The sequence below is a fragment of the Rattus rattus genome, chromosome 10, assembly GCF_011064425.1.
Source record: "Rattus rattus isolate New Zealand chromosome 10, Rrattus_CSIRO_v1, whole genome shotgun sequence".
Taxonomy (NCBI): Eukaryota; Metazoa; Chordata; class Mammalia; order Rodentia; family Muridae; genus Rattus; species Rattus rattus.
In genome coordinates, this window is record NC_046163.1 from 50487956 (window position 1) to 50510660 (window position 22705).

The 22705-nt window shown below is 45.9% G+C and overlaps 2 protein-coding genes across 6 annotated transcripts; one reads left to right on the top strand and one right to left on the bottom strand.

The window, feature by feature from the left end:
- Window positions 1-5056: 5056 nt before the first annotated feature.
- Dedd (death effector domain containing) lies at window positions 5057-19343 on the top strand. Of its 5 annotated transcripts, none has more exons than XM_032914603.1 (7): window positions 5057-5354; window positions 7199-7231; window positions 8053-8123; window positions 14993-15381; window positions 15566-15673; window positions 17226-17372; window positions 17830-19343. In XM_032914603.1, exons 4-7 carry the CDS (start codon window positions 15057-15059, stop codon window positions 18204-18206), a joined length of 957 nt encoding a protein of 318 aa, XP_032770494.1. In that variant the 5' UTR covers window positions 5057-5354; window positions 7199-7231; window positions 8053-8123; window positions 14993-15056; the 3' UTR covers window positions 18207-19343. The 5 variants fall into 5 exon arrangements, with proteins under 5 accessions (XP_032770494.1, XP_032770497.1, XP_032770493.1 ...); XM_032914605.1 differs by lacking the exon at window positions 5057-5354 and adding an exon at window positions 5423-5514; XM_032914602.1 differs by lacking the exon at window positions 8053-8123 and having other exon boundaries at window positions 5058-5354.
- Window positions 19249-22705, bottom strand: Nit1 (nitrilase 1). Its single transcript, XM_032914608.1, has 6 exons — window positions 21962-22705; window positions 21304-21561; window positions 21093-21196; window positions 20734-20867; window positions 20474-20599; window positions 19249-19806 (listed from the first exon to the last, which is right to left on the bottom strand). The coding sequence occupies exons 2-6, from the start codon at window positions 21549-21551 to the stop codon at window positions 19543-19545; spliced, it is 876 nt and encodes a 291-aa protein (XP_032770499.1). The 5' UTR covers window positions 21552-21561; window positions 21962-22705; the 3' UTR covers window positions 19249-19542.

Genomic DNA, 22705 nt, shown 5'->3' on the forward strand with positions numbered 1-22705 from the left:
CTCTCTTCTTGCCAGTGTCCTACCTTTTCTGTCTCAGCTCATTGGCCAATGGCTTTTTATTATTATTATTATTATTATTATTATTATTATTATTATTACTATTATTAAGTGATTCTTGTAAGGATTCTCTCTACACTGAACTTCCTCCTAGCCAGGGCAGGGGGTGGGGCAAGGAAAGAGTCCAAAAGAAAGCAAGAGAAAACAGCTTGAGCAGAGAAAGCCAGAAAATGCAAATGTCTCTGAGATTTTGGCTAGGAGGCAGCAAGATTAGCTTAGAGGATTAAAATAAGAGTAATACTGCTCAGCTGTTGTGCCATTAAATCTTGATAAATAAATATAAAAGTTCCATCTTGATTATTTGGAAGCTAACTGGGTAAGAGGAAAACTGTAACACACTTATTGAAAAGCCACTAACACTATGCTACTGATTTTTTATTATATTTTGATGTATGCCTATGTACATGTATATGCGTGGGTGTGCATGCACCATGGTGTTCATGTGGAGATTAGAGAAAAATTTTCAGAAGCCATTGGTTCAGGGGACCAACCTCAGATAATTAGGTTTGGCAGCAAGTGCCTTTGCCCACAGTCATCTTTAGAGCCCTTATATCTTTGTCAATGATGGCTCCAACGTCCTTGAGACAAGGTCTCACTGTGTGTCCCTGACTGGCACCAGCCTGACTCTGCTTCTGGAGTGCTTGGATTAAAAGTGTGTGTCGGGGTTGGGGATTTAGCTCAGTGGTAGAGCGCTTGCCCTAGCAAGCACAAGGCCCTAAGGTTGGGTCCCCAGCTCCGAAAAAAAAAAAAAGTGTGTGTCATCTCACTCACTATTGTAGCAGTGTATAACCTTCTCTGCAACTCCAGTTTCAGGGAATCTAACATCTTGTTTCTGCAAGCACCAGGGACACATGTGGTACACATACAGGAATACAGGCAAACATTTTATATTTGCCATATACAAAATAAAAATAACTTTAAAAAAATCAAAACTAGAATAGGATGATTCTTCCCCATGGGGGCAGAAAAGTGTCAATGAGAAAAACCCTTTTGAAAACCAGTAAAATGGGCTGGAGAGATGGCTCAGCGGTTAAGAGCACCTGACTACTCTTCCAGAGGTCCTGAGTTCAATTCCCAGCAACCACATGGTGGCTCACAACCATCTGTAATGAGATCTGATGCCCTATTCTGGTGTGTCTGAAGACAGCTACAGTGTACTCATATAAATAAAATAACATCTTTAAAAAAAAAAAGAAAACCAGTTAAACCTATCATTGGAGAGAAGGATAGAGACACTTAATTCTAGAACCATACATGAGTGACATGAGTGACTATGGCTCTGGAGTGTATGAGCCATATCTGTTGTAAAAATATAAAAAATAAAAAAAGTATGGTTGTTTTTTACCTCGCTGGGTCCAGCAATGCAGTGCTGGATATCTTAATTCTCAGTCAGCAAAGCGTCTCACTCGCTCTGTTTCATCCCATATCATACTGCCAAAGGCCTCTCTCTGAGCCTGGTAGCAATCTCTCTACCTATCTAGTTCCCAAGGCAGGTTTCCATGCCAGAAACACACATCTCAACTCTGTGGCGGCCCAGACCAGACGCCACACTTTCCTACACTTATATCTACAGATGAAAGAACACACAACACAATAACGTTTGGCCCAATTGATAAGATATAATGGCCCACCTAAACATACAAAGCCCAATACACATCCATCCCTTAAACATTCGTAACAACTTGGGATCTTAACGTCACCTGCCATTTTGTCCTGCCATGGCTTCTCCCCTCTCCCTCCTGTCTCTTCCTCCTTTCCATTCCAGTCTTCTCCTCTTCCTTCAAACTTCTCTCCCACCCATCCTTCCTTCTCAGCCAATGACAGACCTCCTTCCTGTACCTGCCCCTCACCTGTATTTTACAAATTCAATGGGGAGAAGGTTCTGGTGAAATCACCTGAGTCCTGAGTAGCGACTAGGCAGCTGTCCTTGGGACAGTGGAATTAGCATCAAAATACAGATAACTCCAGGGCAAACCACCACACATATCCATCATATAAAGTAATGGGTTTCTTCTGGTTGTGGTGCTCACACCCTTAAATCCAGCACTCTACAGGCAAAGGCAGGCTGGTCTCTTTAGTTCAAGGCCAGCCTGGTCTACAGAGTGAATTACAGGACAGCTAAGGTTACAGAGTAAGTTTCTGAGTCAATTTTAAAAAGAAACAGATGGGTTTTACCAAGACATTATCACACAAGAATACTGAATACTTTGTTCACAGTCATTTTCTCTACATCCCTTGAGTCCCCTTTTCCTCCTCCTCTTCTCCTTTCTTTTACACCAAAGTTTTACAGTCATGCTCTATTTATATTTAAATCTAGACTCATCCTATGGGGAAAAAGAATATATATTTGAATCTGTCTTTTACAAAACACAATATTCATCTTCCTGCAAATGAGAGGATTTCATTTTTTTTGACTGAATAAAACTCCATTTCCTTTAGCCCCTCATCTGTTGATGGACATTAGGTTAAGTCCAAACTTAAGTTTTGTGACTAGTGCTACCACAAAAGAACATGGATGCACGGGTGTCTCAGGAGTGATCTAACTAAAATATTTATGTGCATGTCTGTATGTGCATATGTATGCAGGGTTCCTTAGAGGTCAGAAGAGTGTGCCAGATCCTCTGAAAAGGGGGTTAAAGGCAGATGTGAGCCAATCCATGCGGGTTCTGGAACTGTTGTCAAAAGTGCTCTCAACTGCTGAGCTATATCTCTTCAGTTCCTCATAAGACAATAACACACACACACACACACACACACACACACACACACACACACACCATGGCACATGCGTTTAATCCCAGAACTCAGGAGGCTGAGGCAGGTGGATCTTAATCTCGTTGTCTCAAAAACCAGAAAAAAAAATTAAAACAAACAAAACAAAAAATAAAAAACCTCTATACTGATATCTCTATACTGATATTTTTTAAAGGCAAAGTTCTCTCCCAACCTAGTCACTATGAGCATTCTCTTTTTCACTACAACACTCGGGTTTTTTTTTTTTTTTTAAATAAGAAACAAAGAAAAACAAACAAACAAACCCCAAAAAACCAAGAATCAAAACCCAGAGTTTCTCTGTGCAGCTTTGGCTGCCCTGAGCATTTTTTCCTCCAGCCCATTTGTCAGTTTTCTTGGTAACAGTCATTCTATCTTGGATAAGCTACTGATATAAAAGTCTTGCTAATGTACAGCCAGACACCTGGGAGGATTAAGTTACCCCAAATTCATTTCTTTCCTTTCCTCTTTCTTTCTTTCTTTCCTTCTTTCCTCTTGTTTGAGGCCCTGACTGTCCTGGGACTCATTCTGTAGACCAGGCTGTCCTCTACTCAGAGATCCACCTGTTTCTGCCTCCTGAATATTGGAATTAAATGTATGCACCATCACTAACTGGTGAAAAACTTCCTCTTTCTTTTAAATTCTCTTCCACACAACAATGAAGCTCCTCCCCCACCTCCACCCCCTTACAATTAACACCGAGAAAGTGACTTTTTACGACTGGGTCTAGCTGGTCTGTTGCCATTAAATAGGTCCATCCAAGTTTTCTTCAAATCGTATCCTTCCGCTTCTTGAATGCTGGGATTACAATCCTGAGTTAGCGTGCCTGGCAACAAAAGTGTTTTTATACATTGTATCTTTCCACTTAGATCTGGTTGTTACCCTGTACATCTATGTAACAGCTTTCTCAAGTTTACCTAGTGACCTTTCATTTCCTCCACAATCCGAACTACAGATTTTAGTCCACATCTTGCCTGATCCCGTTACATTTGATACTTTTAACAAATTTCCTTGATACTTTTCTGCTGCCCACCTTCCGATCTGTGCCTCCTCACTGTCCTATTTTCAGTCTCTTTCCCTCATCTCACCCCTCGAATGCACGCATCCTCCTCTTTAGGCCACTGTTCTCTCTTATGGCTCAAAGAACTATACGCACACAAGTACACCTTAAACTTTGTTGGTTTCAAACCACATTAATTCATATTTACTTGCCTAAAAGTCATCCCGCAGATCGCCCTTAAAACTAAAGCAACCCAGTTATTCAAGTCAGAACATTCATCTCCTTATCCAACGCATGTCTCCTACCTACACATCACCGCCATGTCTTCCTTAGCTTCATTATTGTTCTTTTTACTTTTGTAAACCATCTCTTATATGCCAAGCAGTGATGTCTCTCCCTACCCAGCCCTACTCCCCAGGGACTGAACGCCAGGCCTAACCGTCCTAAGAACACATTCTATCACAATGCTAAAACCCTAGCGGTCTTCTTCGCTTAAATTAAGCCCAAATTGATCTCCATCTCCAAGGCTCAAGTAATCCTGCCTCAGGCTCCAGGCCAGCACTAACATGCCCAGAGCTGACAAGCTGTGATCTTTCTACAATACAAATATAATTGTTCACACCTCTGTTTAGACCCTTCAAAGCCTCTTCAACTGCCCTTAGGATAAAATAAATTTGCAAGGTCTTGCGTCATCGGGTCCCTCCCTATCTCACAGATCTTCGTATTACCTTTTCCTTTAGCCACATCAGGCTGTTGGCAGCTCCAGAACATACTTGAGCCTATCCCACCTCAACCCCCAATTCAATTCTCAACAGTCCTTCACGAGTCAGCTGAGGCGACTTTCGACAGGAAATGGGAGTCCAAAAGGAAAATACTGAAGGGATGAATTCCGAGAGAGTCTGTGAAGCGTTGCTGTAAAGTCCGTGTTTCAGAACGTCTGGGTGACAGGAAGTTCAAAGCAAAGGTTAAATCCAGATCTTGAACTTTCACCTAAGTTCACCGGGCAGTCCGACTCCGGTATTATTCCGCCCTTATGTATCATGGCTGCCAGTCCCACTCTCCCAAGGGCCTTGAAGTCCGATACCAGCCAGCTCTGGCGCCACCAAGGCTTTCACATTCAAATACGTTATCTTTCCACTTCTTAGAACCTCCGGGACGCTGCCGTTAGAAAAACCCTGCGTTGCCAGCTTGCCCCAAAGCAAGATGGCTGCCAGTCTCCAGTCTCTCTTCCCGACGTGAAGCTATCTACTCCCAGCTTAATGCCGTTGCCAGGCTGCCCTCACCCAGTATGGCTACTCTGCTCATGCCTCGTTATGGTCTCGAAGCCGACACTAACCGACCAGGTTCCGGGAGGCGCTGTGCAGGATGCAGCCACCCCCGCCCGGCCCTCCCCTCCCCCACGCCCGCGGCGGCGGCGGCGGCGGCGGAGGCGGTGGCGGCTGGAGCCCGGATGCGGCGCGGTGAGACAGGCCCGGGAGAGCAGCGCGGATGGATCCAACATGGCGGCGCCGAACCTGAGCCGAGAGTGAGGCGGCGGGGCGGCCGGCGTGGGGAGGGGGAGTCGAGTGGGACGGGGCGGGGCCGGGCGGGGCCGCGAAGGGCTTGGGGAAGGAAAGTGAAGGGGGAGGTGGTGGCGACGTCCAGCCAGAGAACCTCCAGAGAGGGAGGTGACGGGACGCTACGAGGTGGGGGAGGGGAGCAGCCGAGGGGGGCGTGCAGGGGAGATGGCAACTGTGGGAGAGGGCAGGGGTCGGGGCGCAGGAGTGCGAGCATGGGGAGGGGCGTAAACAAGGGCCCAGACTGGGCCAGGCCAGGGGCATTAAAGAGGCCGAGGTGGGGAGTGGGGCTGTGAGCCAGCGCTTGAGAGGGGTAGGAGCAGGAGGGAGAGGCTGAGGGTGTGGAGGGGAAGGGGGCTTGTGGCATGTGGTTGCAGGGAGGACTGGACTCCCGTGAGCGCTGTTGTGAGGACGTGGGAGGGGGGGGGTTGAATTGGACTTGAGACGTTTGCTGGAGGGAGGTTTTCAAAGTGTTCAAATTGGAAGCGGAAGGGCCTAGAGGAGAATTTGGGTGGAAGAGAAGAGAAGGGGGGCTCGGGGAATGGAGAGAGAGGAGATGTGACGGGGTAACGTAGAAAGTGAGAGACCCGGAGGAAAGTTTGGAAGGAAGGGAGAGATAGGGCAGTGGAGCTGCACGGATGATAGAGGGTTTGGGGGTTTCCCTTTCCCCTGTGGAAAGGCAGCAGAGTTAAGCAGTATCAGTTGCAGCCAATTTTAATTGCCAGGCGCTTAGCTTTTAATAGGGTGGGAAGGGCAGAAAGGAATGGTCATGTGGGTTTGGAGAATTGGGGTTGAATGAGGGTTCAACCGGATTTGCTTTCCAAAACACTCTCTTGCTTACTGCTTCCTTGTTTTTCCTGGTTACAAATAGGGAGATTAGTAAAGCACTTTCCTAGGTGGTTTCTTTCTCTCTCTCTCTCTCTCTCTCTCTCTCTCTCTCTCTCTCTCTCCCCTCCCTCCCTCCCTCTCTCTCTCTCTCTCTCTCTCTCTCTCTCTCTCTCTCTCTCTCTCTCTCTCTCTCTCTCTCTCTCAATTAGCATTTCAGGAATGGGGAAAGAGACTTTTCTGGAGCCTTATATACCAAGGTGGGGGGGCTCTGGAAGCCTGAGGAAGGAAGGAAGGAATAGAAGAGGCAGACTGGTATTTAGGTAGTCTGGCTAATTAAATATGCTTACCTTTTCGGACCCTTCTTTTGCTCCTCAAGTTCTAGGAGAGGAGGAGGTGTCAGTATGCATATTTAGAAGAAAAAAAAAAAACCGTTTCCTATCGGAGTGTAGAAGTGAGTGGATGCCGCTTCAGTGGTTATTTTGTTCTCATTGTGTGCTGAAGAGGTGAAGCTTGAGTTTGATTCTGGCCTCATGAGTGACATGATGAGGAGAAGAGCTTGCTTTGACTGTAACTTTTCCCTTTCCAGTTCCCCCTTACCAGTCATGTTGTAAGAAACTAGATGGAGTAAGGAATTGAGGAAGGCCAGATGGTATCAGGGTGATGGTTTATTCCCAGCAGCGGTTGAGTCTGGGACCTTTGTAGCTATGAGCCTTTGTACCTGGAAAACTTAGGGGCCGATACTATATTGTGAATTGCCGATTAGAGAAGGGGACTTTGGTATGTTTGAGCTCTCTTTAGTTTGGAATAGTTTGGTCAATGAAGTAATGAAGTGACTTTAGGCTTAGATGACTTTTTTTTTTTTTTTGGGGCACTGACACTAACTGTGAACCTTTGAAATGTCAAAATAAAGCCTGAAACGTTGCTCTTTTACCCCCCTTATTTGTTTTTGTTTTTGTTTTTCTGCTGGCTTTGAAACTTGTGCTAGGAAGAGCCCTGGGAGATTAAGTTTCTTGCAAAGGTAAGTCTGGAACTTCTTCTTGTTTGCACACAATGGGAGGGAATGGAAGTGGTATGAGGTGCATTGGGTAGAGCCTACTTAACCAGGTAGATGCTAGGGAAAAGGAGTGTGTCTGTCGTATATCTCTCTCTCTCTCTCTCTCTCTCTCTCTCTCTCTCTCTCTCTGTGAGTTCATTAAGGTTTGTTGCAGTCACTGCTCAGGTAACTGGAGAAAGACAGGAGGAGGGAAAAGAGGGGATATTAAGTGTCCTGGGACAAGGTCCCAGCTTTGGTTTGCTATTGTCTAGCTTTCTGGTCAGCTCTGAGTGAAACATGTTTAACATGGTGGAAAGCTGTGTTCTTGTACATTAGCTACGAAATATTTCCCTTGGAGGGTGGCTAAGGATCTTCAGTGAGATTCCCCCCCCCCAAGTTTACTGTTTCTTCCAGCTGTTCAGAGTTCTTGGGATTTTTTTGAAAACATACTGTGTAATTCTGCCCTCCAGATACATTCGATTATGTTTTCCTGGTCCCACCAGCAAGAAAGCGCTCCGTTAGCTCTTGGCTCTCTTCAAGATTGCCCAAGTAGTTTTCACTTCAAGGTTCAAGCTGTCGTCCTTTTTGTAAGACAGGTTCTCACTGTGTAGTCCTGGCTAGCTATCTAGACCAGGTTAGCCTCAAACTCACAGAGATCTATCTACCTCCCAAGTGTGGGGATGAAAGGGATATGCCACTATGTGTGGCTGTTGTCACTTTTTTTAAGTTCTTCCACATGACTTTCTGGTAAGGGCTTCTGAGAGAGTCAAATATTTCTCTCTTTTTTTTTTCTTGTAAAAATATAGATGTTATTCCTGTCAGGAACTAGACTGCCATTTCCATTTCAAGATAATTCTTCTACCCATTCTTTGCTTTGGTAAGTCAAAGTACTTTAAAAAGCTAGGATTGTCATTTCTAGATGGGAGAGTCTAGATTGCTTAGGCACAGAAACACAATAGAGTAACCTATCAAGAAGAAACTGGGTACAAATAGACTCTTATTGGCTCTTACTACTTCAGACCTCACTAAAGGAAAATGAGCTACAAGGCCAGGAAATCCAGCAATTCATCAGAATCTAGAATTAGTCTCTGCTAGGGATGTAGCTCAGTGGTAGAGAGAGCACAAGTAGGTAATACTTGTTAAATCCCTCGTACCATAAAAAGGACTCATTAGTAGCAGGGACATTCAGTGGACCAGTACATTTGTTTACAGTTGTGGAGGGTTTTGTTTGTTTGTATGTAGGGTCTCACTGTGTAGACCAGGTTGGCTGTGAACTCAGAGATCCACCTGCCTCTGCCTCCCAGGTGCTAGGATTTAAAGGAGTGCACCACCCTTCCCTGCTTACTGCTGCTTTTGTCTCTTGATATTTAGCAGGATTTGAGATGATCAACACGTGAGTTCTGTCTAATCTGTTTGGAGGAGGGCACTCTCTTCACGGCAGTGTCTTTCTTCTAGGAGAGCTGTGGCTAGGCTGGGCTCTCTTGCCACTGAAAGCTGAGTATAGTTTGCTTTAAGAGGAAGTTGGTGGCGTTCCTTTTCATCCTGAAGTTAGATTCTTAGACACTCTGGCTGGGTTGCTGAGTTAACTCACAATCCTGGATGATAGTTAAATGGGGAGAGCGGCCTATCAGCCTGCATGCCAGTCTCTTGACATTATTCTGAGAGGCTTGCCTTGGGAAATGCTTGCTTCTGCGTTTTTGCTTCATTGAATACTGTGAGTCTGATTAGTGACCCAACAAGGAAGGGCCTGCTATCCAATCTTTTTTGGGGACTTTATAAACGGGCGCAAGGATCATTTGTGTTTGTCTTAAGTTGGCCTTTTTCTTATTTCCACAAAACTCCAGATTGAACTGGGTCAAAGTAGACCTCCTGGGATGGACCAAAGGGAGTATGTCCGCCACCTGCTATTCACCTGAATGGCCACAGCAGGTGATGGAGGAGGCGTTGCTGGGGTGAGATGTTTGTCTTTGTGATGGTTGGCTTCATGAGTTAAGTGAGCCTGTGTCCGACTGGCCCTCCTTTGCTTCTAGAGTAAGATTGGAGTGTTTGGGGTGGAGAAGCCTCACAGCTTCGCTCTGTAGGTCTAATAAGGAACGTGACATGCATGCTTTTGATCCTTCCTCGTGTTTCACTTCAGATAGGATTCTTAACTGCTGTAGACATTTTAGTCCAGGGATCTTTGTTGTTAGTAATTATCCCATGCTTTCTATGGTGTGTGTAACTCCTCTCCACAAATCTTGACAATCAGAACCGTCTCCAGTCATTGCTAAATGTTCCCCGGCACAGCAAACTGCTCCAGGTGGAGAACCACTGACCTAGAAGCTCTGATGACTCCTCGTGCCTTGGTTGATCCGGCCTGGGATCTAGGACTTCACGGTGACTCTGTCCTGTCAAGTGAAGGGAGTCAATTCTCAGAGGACTGAGACCTATTGCAGAATTGCGTTGATTATATAATTAGGACTATAGTGTTTTCCCTTATTTTGCCTCATTTTCTAGGGACAGAGTATGTGTCTGTGGGGGTGGTTTTTCTTAATTGCTTGGGTTTTAAGGACACTTTGAGTTAGGGAAACCAAGCAACAATCTGCTCTTCTGATTGGTTGGATGTGAAACCTGCCCATCTGTTTTCTCTGGGCTCCTTATGATCAGCAGCTGGCCAAAGGGAACAGGTGGGGCAGGGACCATGGAAAAGTTGCAGGGTTCTAAGGGAGCTCAGTTTTCTCCTGCTGCCTGCTTGAGTCAAAAGGTATTTCTCCTCAGCAACCCCATCTGTGCCGAGTGACAACAGGTGAAATGAGAGGACGAGAAGGAAAGCCAGTGTCTGAAGATGAGTTTCTCAGCTGTCTCCCATACTTTGGGGGAGGTAACTGGGCTTCGAGAAGTACATGTGGGTCACGTTTATTTTTTACTTGGGATTCTCCTCCCTGAACCCAAAGGAGAATGAGAGAGTCTCTCTGAACTTTCCCTGTTGGCTGACTGTGGGAGAACGGGTCACGCTTTATTGCTTCTCGGCTTACTCATCTTCATGGCTCTTCTGAAGAAGCTTACCATTCTAATTTTCTTCTCTTCTGGGTACCAGAAATGCCATCCAAGGCCGCATGGTTGCTGAGCGTTGCTCTACCACTGTCATTTCCAAAGTTTCATTTTCTGTCCCGTAGATTAGCCTGTATTTTCATGTATAAAGCGGGTAGAGCACCATCTTGTTGAATAGGGTGGTTTGGTGTGAGTAGTTGTCTGTGGTATGGAGACTGCTCTGACTAGCCAGAATCCGCGCATGGTTACTGAATATTGAGTGTGTTTCTGTGTGCACTCCCCACCTGCCCCGCTCTGAGACAGGTTTCACTATATAACTCAGACTGGCCTGTGTCTGTCCTCTGCCTCAGCCTTCCTAATTCTGGGATGATAAGCATACATGTGTACCATCATGCCTGGTTTACATGTGTCTTTTGGGTGGGGTCCTCTCTCACTCTTGGGCTCTGATAGGTTTGGTTTTCAACTGGTGTTGCTTGTATTGACCTCTTGGAAATTAAGTTCAGTTCTCAGCAACAGGCAGCTGCTACAACTGCCTACTACTAACTATTATGAATATAAAGATGATTTTGATGTAGCAGTACTCCATGAACTGTGCAGGATTTAAATAATTTTAGTACACTGATATAAAACAAATGTTCAGTTTTCTATAAGAGCACAGAAGAGGACCACTTAAGTCAGCCTTAGAGATAAAACGTTGACACTCCCCCCTCCTTTTTTTTTAAGATAGTCTTAAATTGGCTTCAAACTCATTGAGATACGCTTGGCTCCACTTTTGCATTGGTGGGATAAAAGGCAAGACGCCACCACCATACCCAGCTAAATTGTTGGGTTTTCTTTGGTTGAGTTTTGTTGTTGTTGTTTTGTTTCTTTGTTTTTGCTTTTTTTTTTTTTTGACAGGGTTTTCTGTGTCGTCCTGTCTGTCCTTGCACTCTCTCTGTAGACTAGACTGGCCTGGAACTCATAGAGCTGGGATTAAAGGCATGAGCTAACACCATCCTGAGGGAGTTAGGTCTTCTGATGGGTTAGCCATCTGAAAAAGAGGGGCGTATAGGGATGTGGAATAGACACACAAGAAAGGGAATTCAGGCAAAGGGAATTCAGAGAAAAGTATAGAGGAATGAACTGATTACGTAATAAATGTAAACTCTAGAAATGGATAATGTTGGAAGAGTACTGGTTAATAAAAGCTAAGGTGTGTGGTAGCTGAGGAAGATGAGCTGGTCTGTTCTGGAAGACTGGATAAACAGTATAAGGAACTAGAAGCCGGCTTAGTAAAGAGCGGCATCCCTCCTCCCTTGGATCCTCAGCTCGCTTGGTTTTTTATTTTGCATGTTAGCAGGTAAATGTGGGGTAGGTTTTTGTAGACTACGGCCGATGGTGACAGGCTCGGTGTAATGGTGCCCACCTTTAATCCCAGTGCTCAGGAGGCAGAGGCAGGCAGAGCTCTATGAGTTGGAGGTCAACCTGGACTACATAGAGTTCCAGGACAGCCAGGGATACATAGACCCTATCTCAAAAAACCACTGCTTCCCCAAAAGTATTGATGGCGGCAGTACATGCCTGTAATCCTATCATTCAGGAGGCTCAGAACTGAAAGGTCAGTGTCTACTTAGGTTACCTAGCAAGTCTAAAGCCAGTCTGGGCTTCATCTTGAGATCTTGTGTCAAAAATGAAAAGACAGAAGCATTGGAAAACAGACTTCTTGGAAGAGTCATTTTCAGGAGCTGGTGAGATGGCTCAGCAGGCTCAGGCATTCATTACCAAGCCTGATAGCCTGACTTCCATCCCTGGGACCCATTCAGTGGAAGAGGGAACCAACCCCTGAAAGGGGTTCTCTGACCTCCACATGTGCACTGTGGTCGCATACATGCACACACAAAGTAAGTAAATGTAATAGAAATTAAAAAGACAGACAAAGCCAGCTGCACTTACAGTTGAGACAAACCATGGCAATGACAGTAAAGTGAAGGTAGGGCACATTTAAGAAATATTTTGTATGTTACTACAGTAGGAATTAAGAACCGATTGAATGGCTGGAGATTGTGGTCAGAGTGGAACGGTACTCGATATAGTGCTGTCTTGAAAGACAGTAGGTATGAATGACTGTGGAAGTGAAAGTTAGTGCTAGATGATTGGTTAATGCCATTATACAGGGTGAATTAGTGAATCAAACACAGGGCTGTGGTTGGTCTTTGACCAGGGTTTGTTATATGCCATCTGTAAGGGACTGTTGGGCTTTGTTTTGGCTTTGTATTCTTTTTGAGACCCTATGGCCCAGACTGGACTCAGACTCCCAACTTTCCTGTTTCATGAGCTGAGATTATGGCATGGGCCACTGTCATCACTTGCCACTGAGACTTTGAAGTTAAAGGATAGGCTTAAAGTCACATAGCTAAAGTCGGTCATAGCACAGTCAGAATGTAAACTAGTTCTAACCCGTGACTTATAACTGTTCACCTGATTCAGCTTCTGTAGCAAAGATTGAACTGTCTACTTTTCAGTTTTGCCTATATTTTAGAAATGAACCTGAAAGGTTGTAACACAAACTTTTAATTCCATCACTCAAGAGGCAGAGGCAGGTGGATCTCTGAGTTCAAGGCTAACCTGGTCTATAGAGTGAGTTCCAGGACATCCAGGGCTATACAGAGAAACCCTGTGTTGCAAAACAAAACAAACCAAGGAAAGAAGGAGGGAGGGAGGGAGGGAAGGAGAGAGAGAAAAGACAGACAGACAAGCAAGCAAGCAAACCAGCCAGCCAGGTGTGGTGGTGTATGCCTTTAATCTCATTCAAAAGGCAGAAGTAAGCAGATCTTGAGTTTGAGGCCAACCTGGACATAGTCCTAGGACAGCCAGATTTACATAGTGAGATCATGTCTTAAAAAAGAAAAAGAAAATAGAAATAAATGAACTGCTTAGGAAGGGGGAAATGTAGTTTTCTTTCGTTAGTTTTTTTTTAAAAATATTTACTTATTTTTATGTATATAAGTACACTGTAGCTGTCTTCAGACACACCAGAAGAAGGCGTTGGATCCCATTACAGATGGTTGTAAGCCACCATGTGGTTGCTGGGAATTGAACTAGGACCTCTGGAAGGGCAGTCAGTGTTCTTAACCGCTGAGCCATCACTCTAGCCCTTTTGTTAGTTTTTTTTATTTTATTTTTTTTTATTTTTATTTTTTTTTTAATTTTTATTTATATGAGTACACTGTCGCTGTCTTCAGATACACCAGAAGAGGGTACCAGATCTCATTACAGATGGTTGTGAGCCACCATGTGGTTGCTGGGAATTGAACTCAGGACCTCTGGAAGAGCAGTTAGGGCTCTTAACCACTGAGCCATCTCTCCAGCCCCCGTTAGTTTTTTTTTTAAAAAAGATTTAAAATGGTTTGAGACAAAGTTTCATTGTAGCTTTGGCTGGCCTAGAACTCATAGATCTGCCTCCTCTGTTTTCCAGAATTAAAGCTATATACCACCATTCTAAAAAAAAAAAGATGGATTTTAATTTTTATTTAGTTATGCGTGTGACTGAAGGTGCCTATCGAGGTCTTGGGCCAGAGGCATTGGGTCCCCTCAGAGCTGGAGTTATATGTGGGTTAAGCCTATCCTTGTGGGTGCTGGGAATTGAACTTAGGTATTCTGGAGGAATAGCTAGTGCCCTTAGCCATTAACACCCCTAGGCCCTTTTGAGACTTGGTTATGTTATTTAAACCTGGCTGGCCTAAAACTCTGTCTGTGGAATACTAGATTGGTTTCACACTCACAGAGCTCCTTCTGAGTGCTAGGATCAAGGGGGTACACTGCTACACCCAGATGTTATCCTGTTACTATGTTTTTGTTGTTTCTGTAAGACAGTTTCAGTATGTAGATGGGGTTGGCCTGGAATCAGATCCTTGGCCTCCTCAATGCTAGTTACAGGCATGTACTTCTATGCCCAGCAAATCAGTGTTTTGAGGGACTAAAAGCAGTGTTTCGGGGACAAGGGGGAACATTTGGATATAATTTTAAAAACCAACCAACCAACAAAGCAACCAACTTTGAGACAGAGTTTCATGTAACTCAGGCTGGCCTTGATCTTGTCCTGTGGCTGAGGATGGCCTTAAACTCATGATCCTTCTTCCCTCCACCTCTTAAGCGCTGGGGTTTTAGGCATGCTTTATCAGACTGGCTTGTTTTGGTTTTGAGATAGGGTCTACCTATATCCCTGGCTGGATGCAACTTGCTGAGCAGACCAGAATGGCTTCAAACTTGGGGTAATCCTCCTGCCTCTGGCTCCTGAGTGCTGTAATTATAGGTGTTTACTCTCATGCCTAGCTGCAATGGAAACTTCTGGCCTATGCATTACTAAAATCACACAAAACATTCTTACTCTAGGAGCTGACTGTGTCCCTTGTAGGATCTAGACTCAGGGCATCATCCGTTAAATGAAGAGCATTGGTTTTTGTTTGTTTGTTTGTTTTGCTTTTTTGTTGTTTTTTGCTTTTTTGAGACAAGGTCTCTTTGTAGCCCTGGCTGTCCTGGAACTCTGTGATCTACTTGTCTCTGCTTCCTAAGTGCTGAGATGAAAGGCGTGTACCACCACACCTAGCATGAACACTTATGATATTTAATAGACGTATTAAGCATTGTGCTGTGTTAGTAGCATGTTAAGACAATACAGATAAATAAAATTGGTTGCTACCAGTGCCTTGGCTCATGGGATCTTGTCCTGTCTTACAGATCGCTGGTGATTGTAGCTGCTGAGCAGAGATTCTGGAAAGCACTCCATTTCTGAGCCTCTAGCATGGCGGGCCTAAAGAGGCGGGCAAGCCAGGTGTGGCCCGAAGAGCGTGTTGAGCAGGAACATGGGCTCTACAGCCTCCACCGCATGTTTGACATCGTGGGCACCCACCTGACACACAGAGATGTTCGCGTGCTTTCCTTCCTTTTTGTTGATGTTATTGATGACCATGAACGAGGACTTATCCGAAATGGACGTGACTTCTTGTTGGCACTGGAGCGCCAGGGCCGCTGTGACGAGAGTAACTTTCGCCAGGTGCTGCAGCTGCTGCGTATCATCACTCGCCATGACTTGCTGCCCTACGTTACTCTCAAGAAGAGACGGGCTGGTGAGGGCTTACGGGGTCTGGGAACACTTGAGTAAGAGAAGATTTGTGGGAGGCCCAGGAGTGAGTAGTGCGGGAGTCTGTAAGGGGGTGGTCCTGACCTGGAGAGTCCCTAGGAGGATGGAAAGCCTTTGGGAGAAGACAGATAACATATTTTTTTCTTGAGCGACTCCTTCTCCTCCTGCAGTGTGCCCTGATCTTGTAGACAAGTATCTGGAGGAAACATCAATTCGCTATGTGACCCCCAGAGCCCTCAGCGATCCAGAACCGAGGCCTCCCCAGCCCTCTAAAACAGGTGAGACGATATTACTTGTCATTTTCATATGCAAGAGAACATTTATTCCATCACATTTGTGGCTGAGCCAACATCAGTGAAAGGAGACAGTCCCTCTACATCGATCCCATTAAAAAAAATCAGAAACTGGGGAAACGGCTCACTTGGTAAAGTGCTTGCTGCGTAAGCCTGAAGATCTGAGTTCAGATTCCCAGCACCCACATAGAAAAAGCCTGATAACAAAAGTGTCTGTGGGGTTGGGGATTTAGCTCAGTGGTAGAGTGCTTGCCTAGCAAGCGCAAGGCCCTGGGTTCGGTCCCCAGCTCCGGAAAAAAAAAAAAAACAACAAAAGTGTCTGTAATCTCCGTGTTGGAGGGCAGAGAAAGGTGGATCCCTGGAGCTCATACAGACAGACAGCCTCAGCACATTTGTGAACTCATGGCTCAGTGAAAGCCCTTGTCTAACAAAAGATGGGGAGAGGGTTGAGGAAGACACCTAATGCTGACCTTTGACCTTCACATGCAGGCACACTCACATAGGAACACATGGATGTGAACATGTACACACACAAATCAGGTCAAGTATACATTGCCTAGGTCTAATGTTTGCTTTCCTTTTAGGTCACTTTTTTTTTTTTTTTTTTCCGGAGCTGGGGACCGAACCCAGGGCCTTGTGCTTGCTAGGCAAGCGCTCTACCACTGCGCTAAATCCCCAACCCCTTTAGGTCACTTTTTAAAAATCAGTTTATGTGTATGAGTATATTGTCTGCATGTGTGTTGAGCCATCTCTCTAGACCCTAGGCCAGTTTTTAAAAAACTATTCTTCTGTGTGAATATTTGCCTGCATATTTGTATGTCGCCGTGTGTGTCTGGTGCCTATAGAGGCAGAAGGTGGTTTCAGATCCCCTCAGACTGGAGTTAGACATGGTTGTTAGCAACCATGTAGGCGAGCCTGGGTCCTCTGCAAAAACTAGAAGTGCTCTCAGCCTCTCCAGCCCCAACTTTTTTTTTGGGGGGTGGGGGGATCTTCCTATTTAATTTGAGTAGGTATAGAACTCTGTAAAGGCCAAGTTGACCTTCCTTCCTTCACCTTTTTTTGTTTTTGTTTTAATTAATCAGGACCACCCCCTTATAGACTCCTGCACTACTCATTCCTGGGCCTCCCACAAATCTTCCCTTAATTAATTAATTTGAGACACAGTTTCTTTGTGAAGCCCTGCCTGTCCTGGAACTTACTCTGTAGACCAAGCTGGCATTGAACTCAGAGATTCGATTGCCTCTGCCTCCCAAGTGTTGGGATTAAAGGTGTATGCCACCACTACCTGGCTTTCCTTCCTTCAACCTTAAGTGCTCAGATGATAGATTTCTTCCACCATACTTAGTGCCTGCCACCTCCATTGCTAGGGCTGAATCCAGATCTTCATGAATGTTTGGCAGACATTGACCACTGAGCTATACCCCTCAGCCTTCAGGTGACATCACCAATACTGCTCAATGATTCCTTTGAATATTCCAAATGAAGCATTCAAGTTCTGCTTTTAAAACCTTGTGTTTTCCATTTACTTTCTGGTCAGTGCCTCCCCACTATCCTGTGGTGTGCTGCCCCACTTCGGGTTCTCAAATGTGTAGTAAGCGGCCAGCCCGAGGGAGAACCACACTTGGGAGTCAGAGAAAACGCCGGAAGTCAGTGACTCCAGACCCGAAGGAAAAGCAGACATGTGGTGAGAAAATTCAAGGATTTTTGAGATGTAGACTTGAGGGAAAATATAAAGAACTCCTGGGGTGATGGGCAGTCTGTGCTGTATTCAGGTCAGCTTTAGTTTGCATGAGACCTGTTATCTTTTTGGCAATGGCGTATTACAATTCTTTTTAGTTACTATTAAAGGAATGCCAACGTCATCCTTATATAAGACGAACCAAGTCAAGACAGAGAATTAAACTTGTGCAACTTTTTAATAAAACAGGCCTTCTAAGCACGGTGTGTCTGTGAGTGACCTGAACACACTCATTGTAGGGCAGCTCCAGCGTTAAGGCCAGGGCTACAAGGACACAAGGAAGAGCTAGTGCTTGGGGAGAGGTAGAGACGTTGCAAGAGGCGGTCTCTGTGCTTCTGCCTGCTTTTCTAGCTTTCATTGCAAACACAGTCGTTATAAACCATGCTCCTTAAATCTCTCCCAGACATCAGGCTGCGGGTCCGGGCGGAGTACTGCCAGCACGACACTGCGCTGCAAGGCAACGTCTTCTCTAACAAGCAGGACCCACTGGAGCGCCAGTTTGAGCGCTTTAACCAGGCCAACACCATCCTCAAGTCCCGGGACCTGGGCTCCATCATCTGTGACATCAAGTTCTCTGAGCTCACCTACCTCGACGCATTCTGGCGAGACTACATTAATGGCTCATTATTAGAGGCACTGAAAGGCGTTTTCATCACAGACTCTCTCAAGCAAGCTGTGGGCCATGAAGCCATCAAGCTGCTGGTGAACGTGGATGAGGAGGACTATGAGCTGGGCCGACAGAAACTCCTGAGGAACTTGATGCTGCAAGCATTACCCTGACCTTTCCCCGCCTCACCTTTCTGGGGACTGTTCGCTCCGTCACCTCTGGAGCCGACATACTGTTCTGGGGTTTGTTCTCTACCCTTTCCAACCAATCACACCGCCTTTTTTTTTTTTTTTTTTTTTTTTTTTTTTTAAAGGAAAAGACAAAGGAAGGTGGAAGTGGTGTCCCTGCCCTCCCTGCACCCATGTGCCTGGGCTTCCCCGTTTCCTGTTGCCACTTACCCTAATGTGTGTCTACAGCCACCTTACCACTGAGCCGTAAGACAAGTGAATAGGGACAGAGTCTCTGGAACATAGCCTTTGTAAGGGATTGAACACTGCTTTCAGGTGCATTGAGGGGTAATCAATACTTATGGCTTTATGAGGGCTCATAAATTTTGTCTGAAAAACCAAAGGGCTGTGAGTAAAGGAGCTAAGTGGAAGGTGGGACTCTGAAGTGTATTTTGGAAATTAATTACCACCTTCTTCCAAATTATAGAATTTTTTAAAAACAAAGAAGCTGTGGCCCTTTGCACTGTCTCCTGGCCTCGGGTGCTGCTCCTCTCCGCCTTCCTTCATTCCATAGCTTGAGACTGCTGCCTGGTGTGGACCCCTCCTTCCTCTGTCAGATCTTCAGCAGACTTATGGAGGGCTGTGCCAGCCTACTTCCCCTCCCAACCGTGATGTGTAGGTGAACACCACTACATGGGACGGGCGGAGTAGAGGCTGCTAGTTAGAGTACACTTTCTCTGAAAAGGAGGGGGCGGGGTGTGACATTTCCCTTCCCTTTTCCAGTGAAAATAACAAACTCTTACCCCACCCCAGGGCCCTGTCCCTTTGCTTCCTTCTGGCTTGAGAGAAAGTGGGGTATTTAGCATCAACTCCTCCTCCTGTTCCTTTATCCTCCCTTCTCCCACACTTGGGAGAAGAGAGCTGGTCCATGCACTGAGCATTGCACTTTGTTAGGTAGGGAGGCACGTTTGAGCCAGGAGGCTAAGAAGCCTAGTCGAGCAGGTATAGTTCCACCTCCCCTCCCAGCCCCAAAAGAGATGTCCAGACATTATGATTGATTATTATATATTTTTTTCAATGCCAGTGCTGCTCAGCCCTCAGCGCAACTTCAGTTTTCATGAAATAAACAGTGACTATATAAAATTTCATTTTTCTGAAACTGAAATCTGAGATCAGGTCAAAGTCTCTTCTTTCCCATGGACTTGATTGAGCCTGTGTTCCATTAAGAGAGTAAGTCCTGCAAGTGAAGGGAACCGTGCTTGGGTCCAGCCTACAAGTCACGGTAGCATCACCTCACAGTTGGCGTGTGTTTGTCTGTCTCAACCAACAGAAATTAAAAACATTAGGAGAGTGGCAGGAGACTGCCATAAAGGTCAGGTCTGCGATGCTGGAACACAGGCAAGTGTTGGCGCATCTGTTGCAGAAAGTGGAGATCAATTCGAGCAAGGCAGAGGCCTGGTCCCTCGGAGCAGCTGGCCACCACTGTGCCCCAGGGGTCAACCACCATGCTGTGGCCATAACTTGCTCTTGTCTCATGGTGGCGTCCACACTGTGCTGCTGCTATCACGTAGCACTGAGATTCAATGGCGCGGGCCCGCAGCAGCACCTGAGGGTGAGACGTGCGTACTCAGGAACATACAGCATTTAATAGGCGAGTGACAAGAAGCGGACACTGTGGGCCCAATCTACTCATTGACTATTGATCAACTAGAATTAGTAACTAACTCTAACATGACTCACACCTATCTAAGAAACGAATTTCCTCACCAGATCGGAAGGGAAGAAAAGCCTTCAAGTAGAAGGGGAGGGGTGTGTTTGTGTTTTGTACTTTTTTATATAAGGTCTCCTTGTATAACCTTGGCTGGCCTGGACCCACAGAGATCTGCCGGCCTCTGCCTTACAGCGCGGAGATAAAAAGCACACACCACCATGCACCACTATTTTGGGTGGTGTGGGTTACTTTTGTTTTGTTTTGTTTTTGAGACAGGGTTTCTCTGTGTAGCCCTGGCTGTCCTGGAACCTACTCTGTAGACCAGGCTGGTCTTGAACTCAGATCCACTTGCTTCTGCCTCCTGAGGGCTGGGATTAAAGGTGTGCACCCCCACTGCCCAGCTTCTATTTTGTTTTCTGTTTTACTAGAGGCATCACTATGCTGGCTTTGAACCTGTGGCTATCCCCTGAAGTGCTTGGAGTTTAGGTTTGTGCTACTCTGTCCCCACTACTAAAAATAAGATTAAAGGAGGCCTATATGTTATGAAGAGGCATTCTCCTACCTCCCAGTGGGCTGGGCCGGTAACAGATCCAAAGGCTGAAGGATAAGTAAGTATTTCTGCCCCAGCTTGAGCCAATTTCAGAGAAAGTTCAGGGAACCGCATGTCATAACAGATTGCTAGACCAACCTGAAATGAGAAACAACCCACTTATCTTCCCTGTCCTATTCAACATAACATTGAATACCACCTCCATCATCCTACACCAAAGGGAGATGTTACAACTTTTTCAACATATTCCTATTTTCTTTTCAAACTCCTACCTTGCCTGCTGGTGTCTTGACAGGTGGTTCAAGAACGTGTCCAGGCATGGTATAGTTGCTTTCTCTCATAGGCCCCTGACCTGGGATCTCTACATCACATAGATGTGTCTTCCTGTAACTGGCCACTACTGATCCTAAAGTAAGAGAAAATGCTCAGTACAGACACTGGAAGTCCAGCTTAGCTCTTCTCCCAAAGAGTAATTTTTAGGCTAAGAACAGAAGCATTCAAAACAAAACAAACAAACAAACAAACAAAAAAACCCCTAAAGCCAAGCAGTTGAGAAAAATGCTGAAGATCTGAGTTGGAGGAAGGTAGATGAGCCTGGGAAGAGGCAAGCTAAAGGACTATGAAGTCTCACCCTTGCTGTTCAGAAGCACATGACAATTGTAGATTTTCTGATTCTGCTCCCAGTCTTGGCCACGCTCGTGGAAACCACCCAAGGACAGCCAGATTCCACATTCCCTGAGGGGGAGGGACACTGACAACTCTACCCCCTCTATGTGGCAATCCAGGAACACTGCCCAACAGGGATTCTACCCCTCCCCCCTCCCCCCACCCTACCCTTGTACCTGGCAAGCTGGCTATATTGTCCCAAAAGGTCCCCATCCAGTGGTTCGGACAGGAGTAATGTCTCGGCAGGATTGCGTGCAATAAAGTCAAATGCCTCGGGCAGAAAGGCCAGGCAAGCGCCCAGTCTGGTAGCCTCTTGAACCAGCTCAGAACACGTTTTAAAGTTCTCTTGCTTGTTTGGTGTTGACGTTACCTGGCACACAGCCACCAGGGGCAGCTCCCAGGAAGTCGATGAGGACTCTGCCATGGCTCTGGGCCTGTGAATGACACAGGCAGTATTCTCAGATTTTCTACCGCGTACCGCGGAGAAACTTGGAGGCTCAAGTGGGGGTGGAGCCGGAAACTTACTTTTTTTTTTTTTCGGATTTTACCTCCCTTTTGAGACCGGGTCTTTTTGTAGCCCAGGCAGACCTTTCTATGTAGCGGGGATGGTCTTAAACTCCTAGTTGATCCTCCTGCCTGTTTCCCGAGTGCTGGGATTAGAGGTGTGTCCCACCAATCCTAGCGACTTGGTTTCATTCTACCAGAGCATTAAATAACCCTAAGCTACTGGAGTACACTCATTAAATGTTTGGTGGATGGCAGGTCCACTATGCGGTTAATAAACATGGACTTAGCAACTATGTGCCAGATAAAAAACATAATAAAATATGTTACCTGGGCTGAGTACAAAGTACTGAGATTCGAGGTAATTGGTATCCGGTACACAGACGGGACAGGAGTTGGCGAGGAGGCCTGGTGATGAAGCCCGGCCTGAAGAAGGTGAAAAATCAGGACACCTAACCCTCCTTCAAGCCGTAAGTTTCTAGAATTCTCTGCCATTTCCAGACCTGGCCAGTAATCCCCTCCCCCAAGGCTTCGAAAACACTTTACTACTAGTAGTTATGAGATCATAAAATGGGAAAATGGAAGAGGACACTATGATCGGTGCCTTAATACCTCAGCTTCCAGTGATCTCACATTAAAACTGAAGCCCTTTTCCTCTGCCAAACGTTTCCGCAGTTCAAGTCATCTCATGGAACCTTCCTCGTTTCCCCAATTCTCTCTTCTCCGCTGTGCCACCTGGACAGCTTTATAGACTCAACATGTATCTTTCCCCTTGTACCAGAATCTCTGAAGGAAAGTTCACCCTCCTTAGATCTCCACCATTCTCGTGGTGGGTAGATGGGTACAAGATCAGATCCCAACCCGAGCCCCCGCCCTCTGATTAGCGCGTCCTTCCCCGGCTCTCCCCGGGGCAAGAATCTCTGTTGCACAAGTTAAAGCATAGCAGGTGGAATTCACCGCAGCAGGCAGGGTTGGGGAGTAGGTCCTACATGAAGACACAGCCAAAACCATTCGCAGGGTCGGATCTGAAGAGCTGCCAGAAGCCAGAAGCGCAGGAGCAAGTGGGCGGTAACC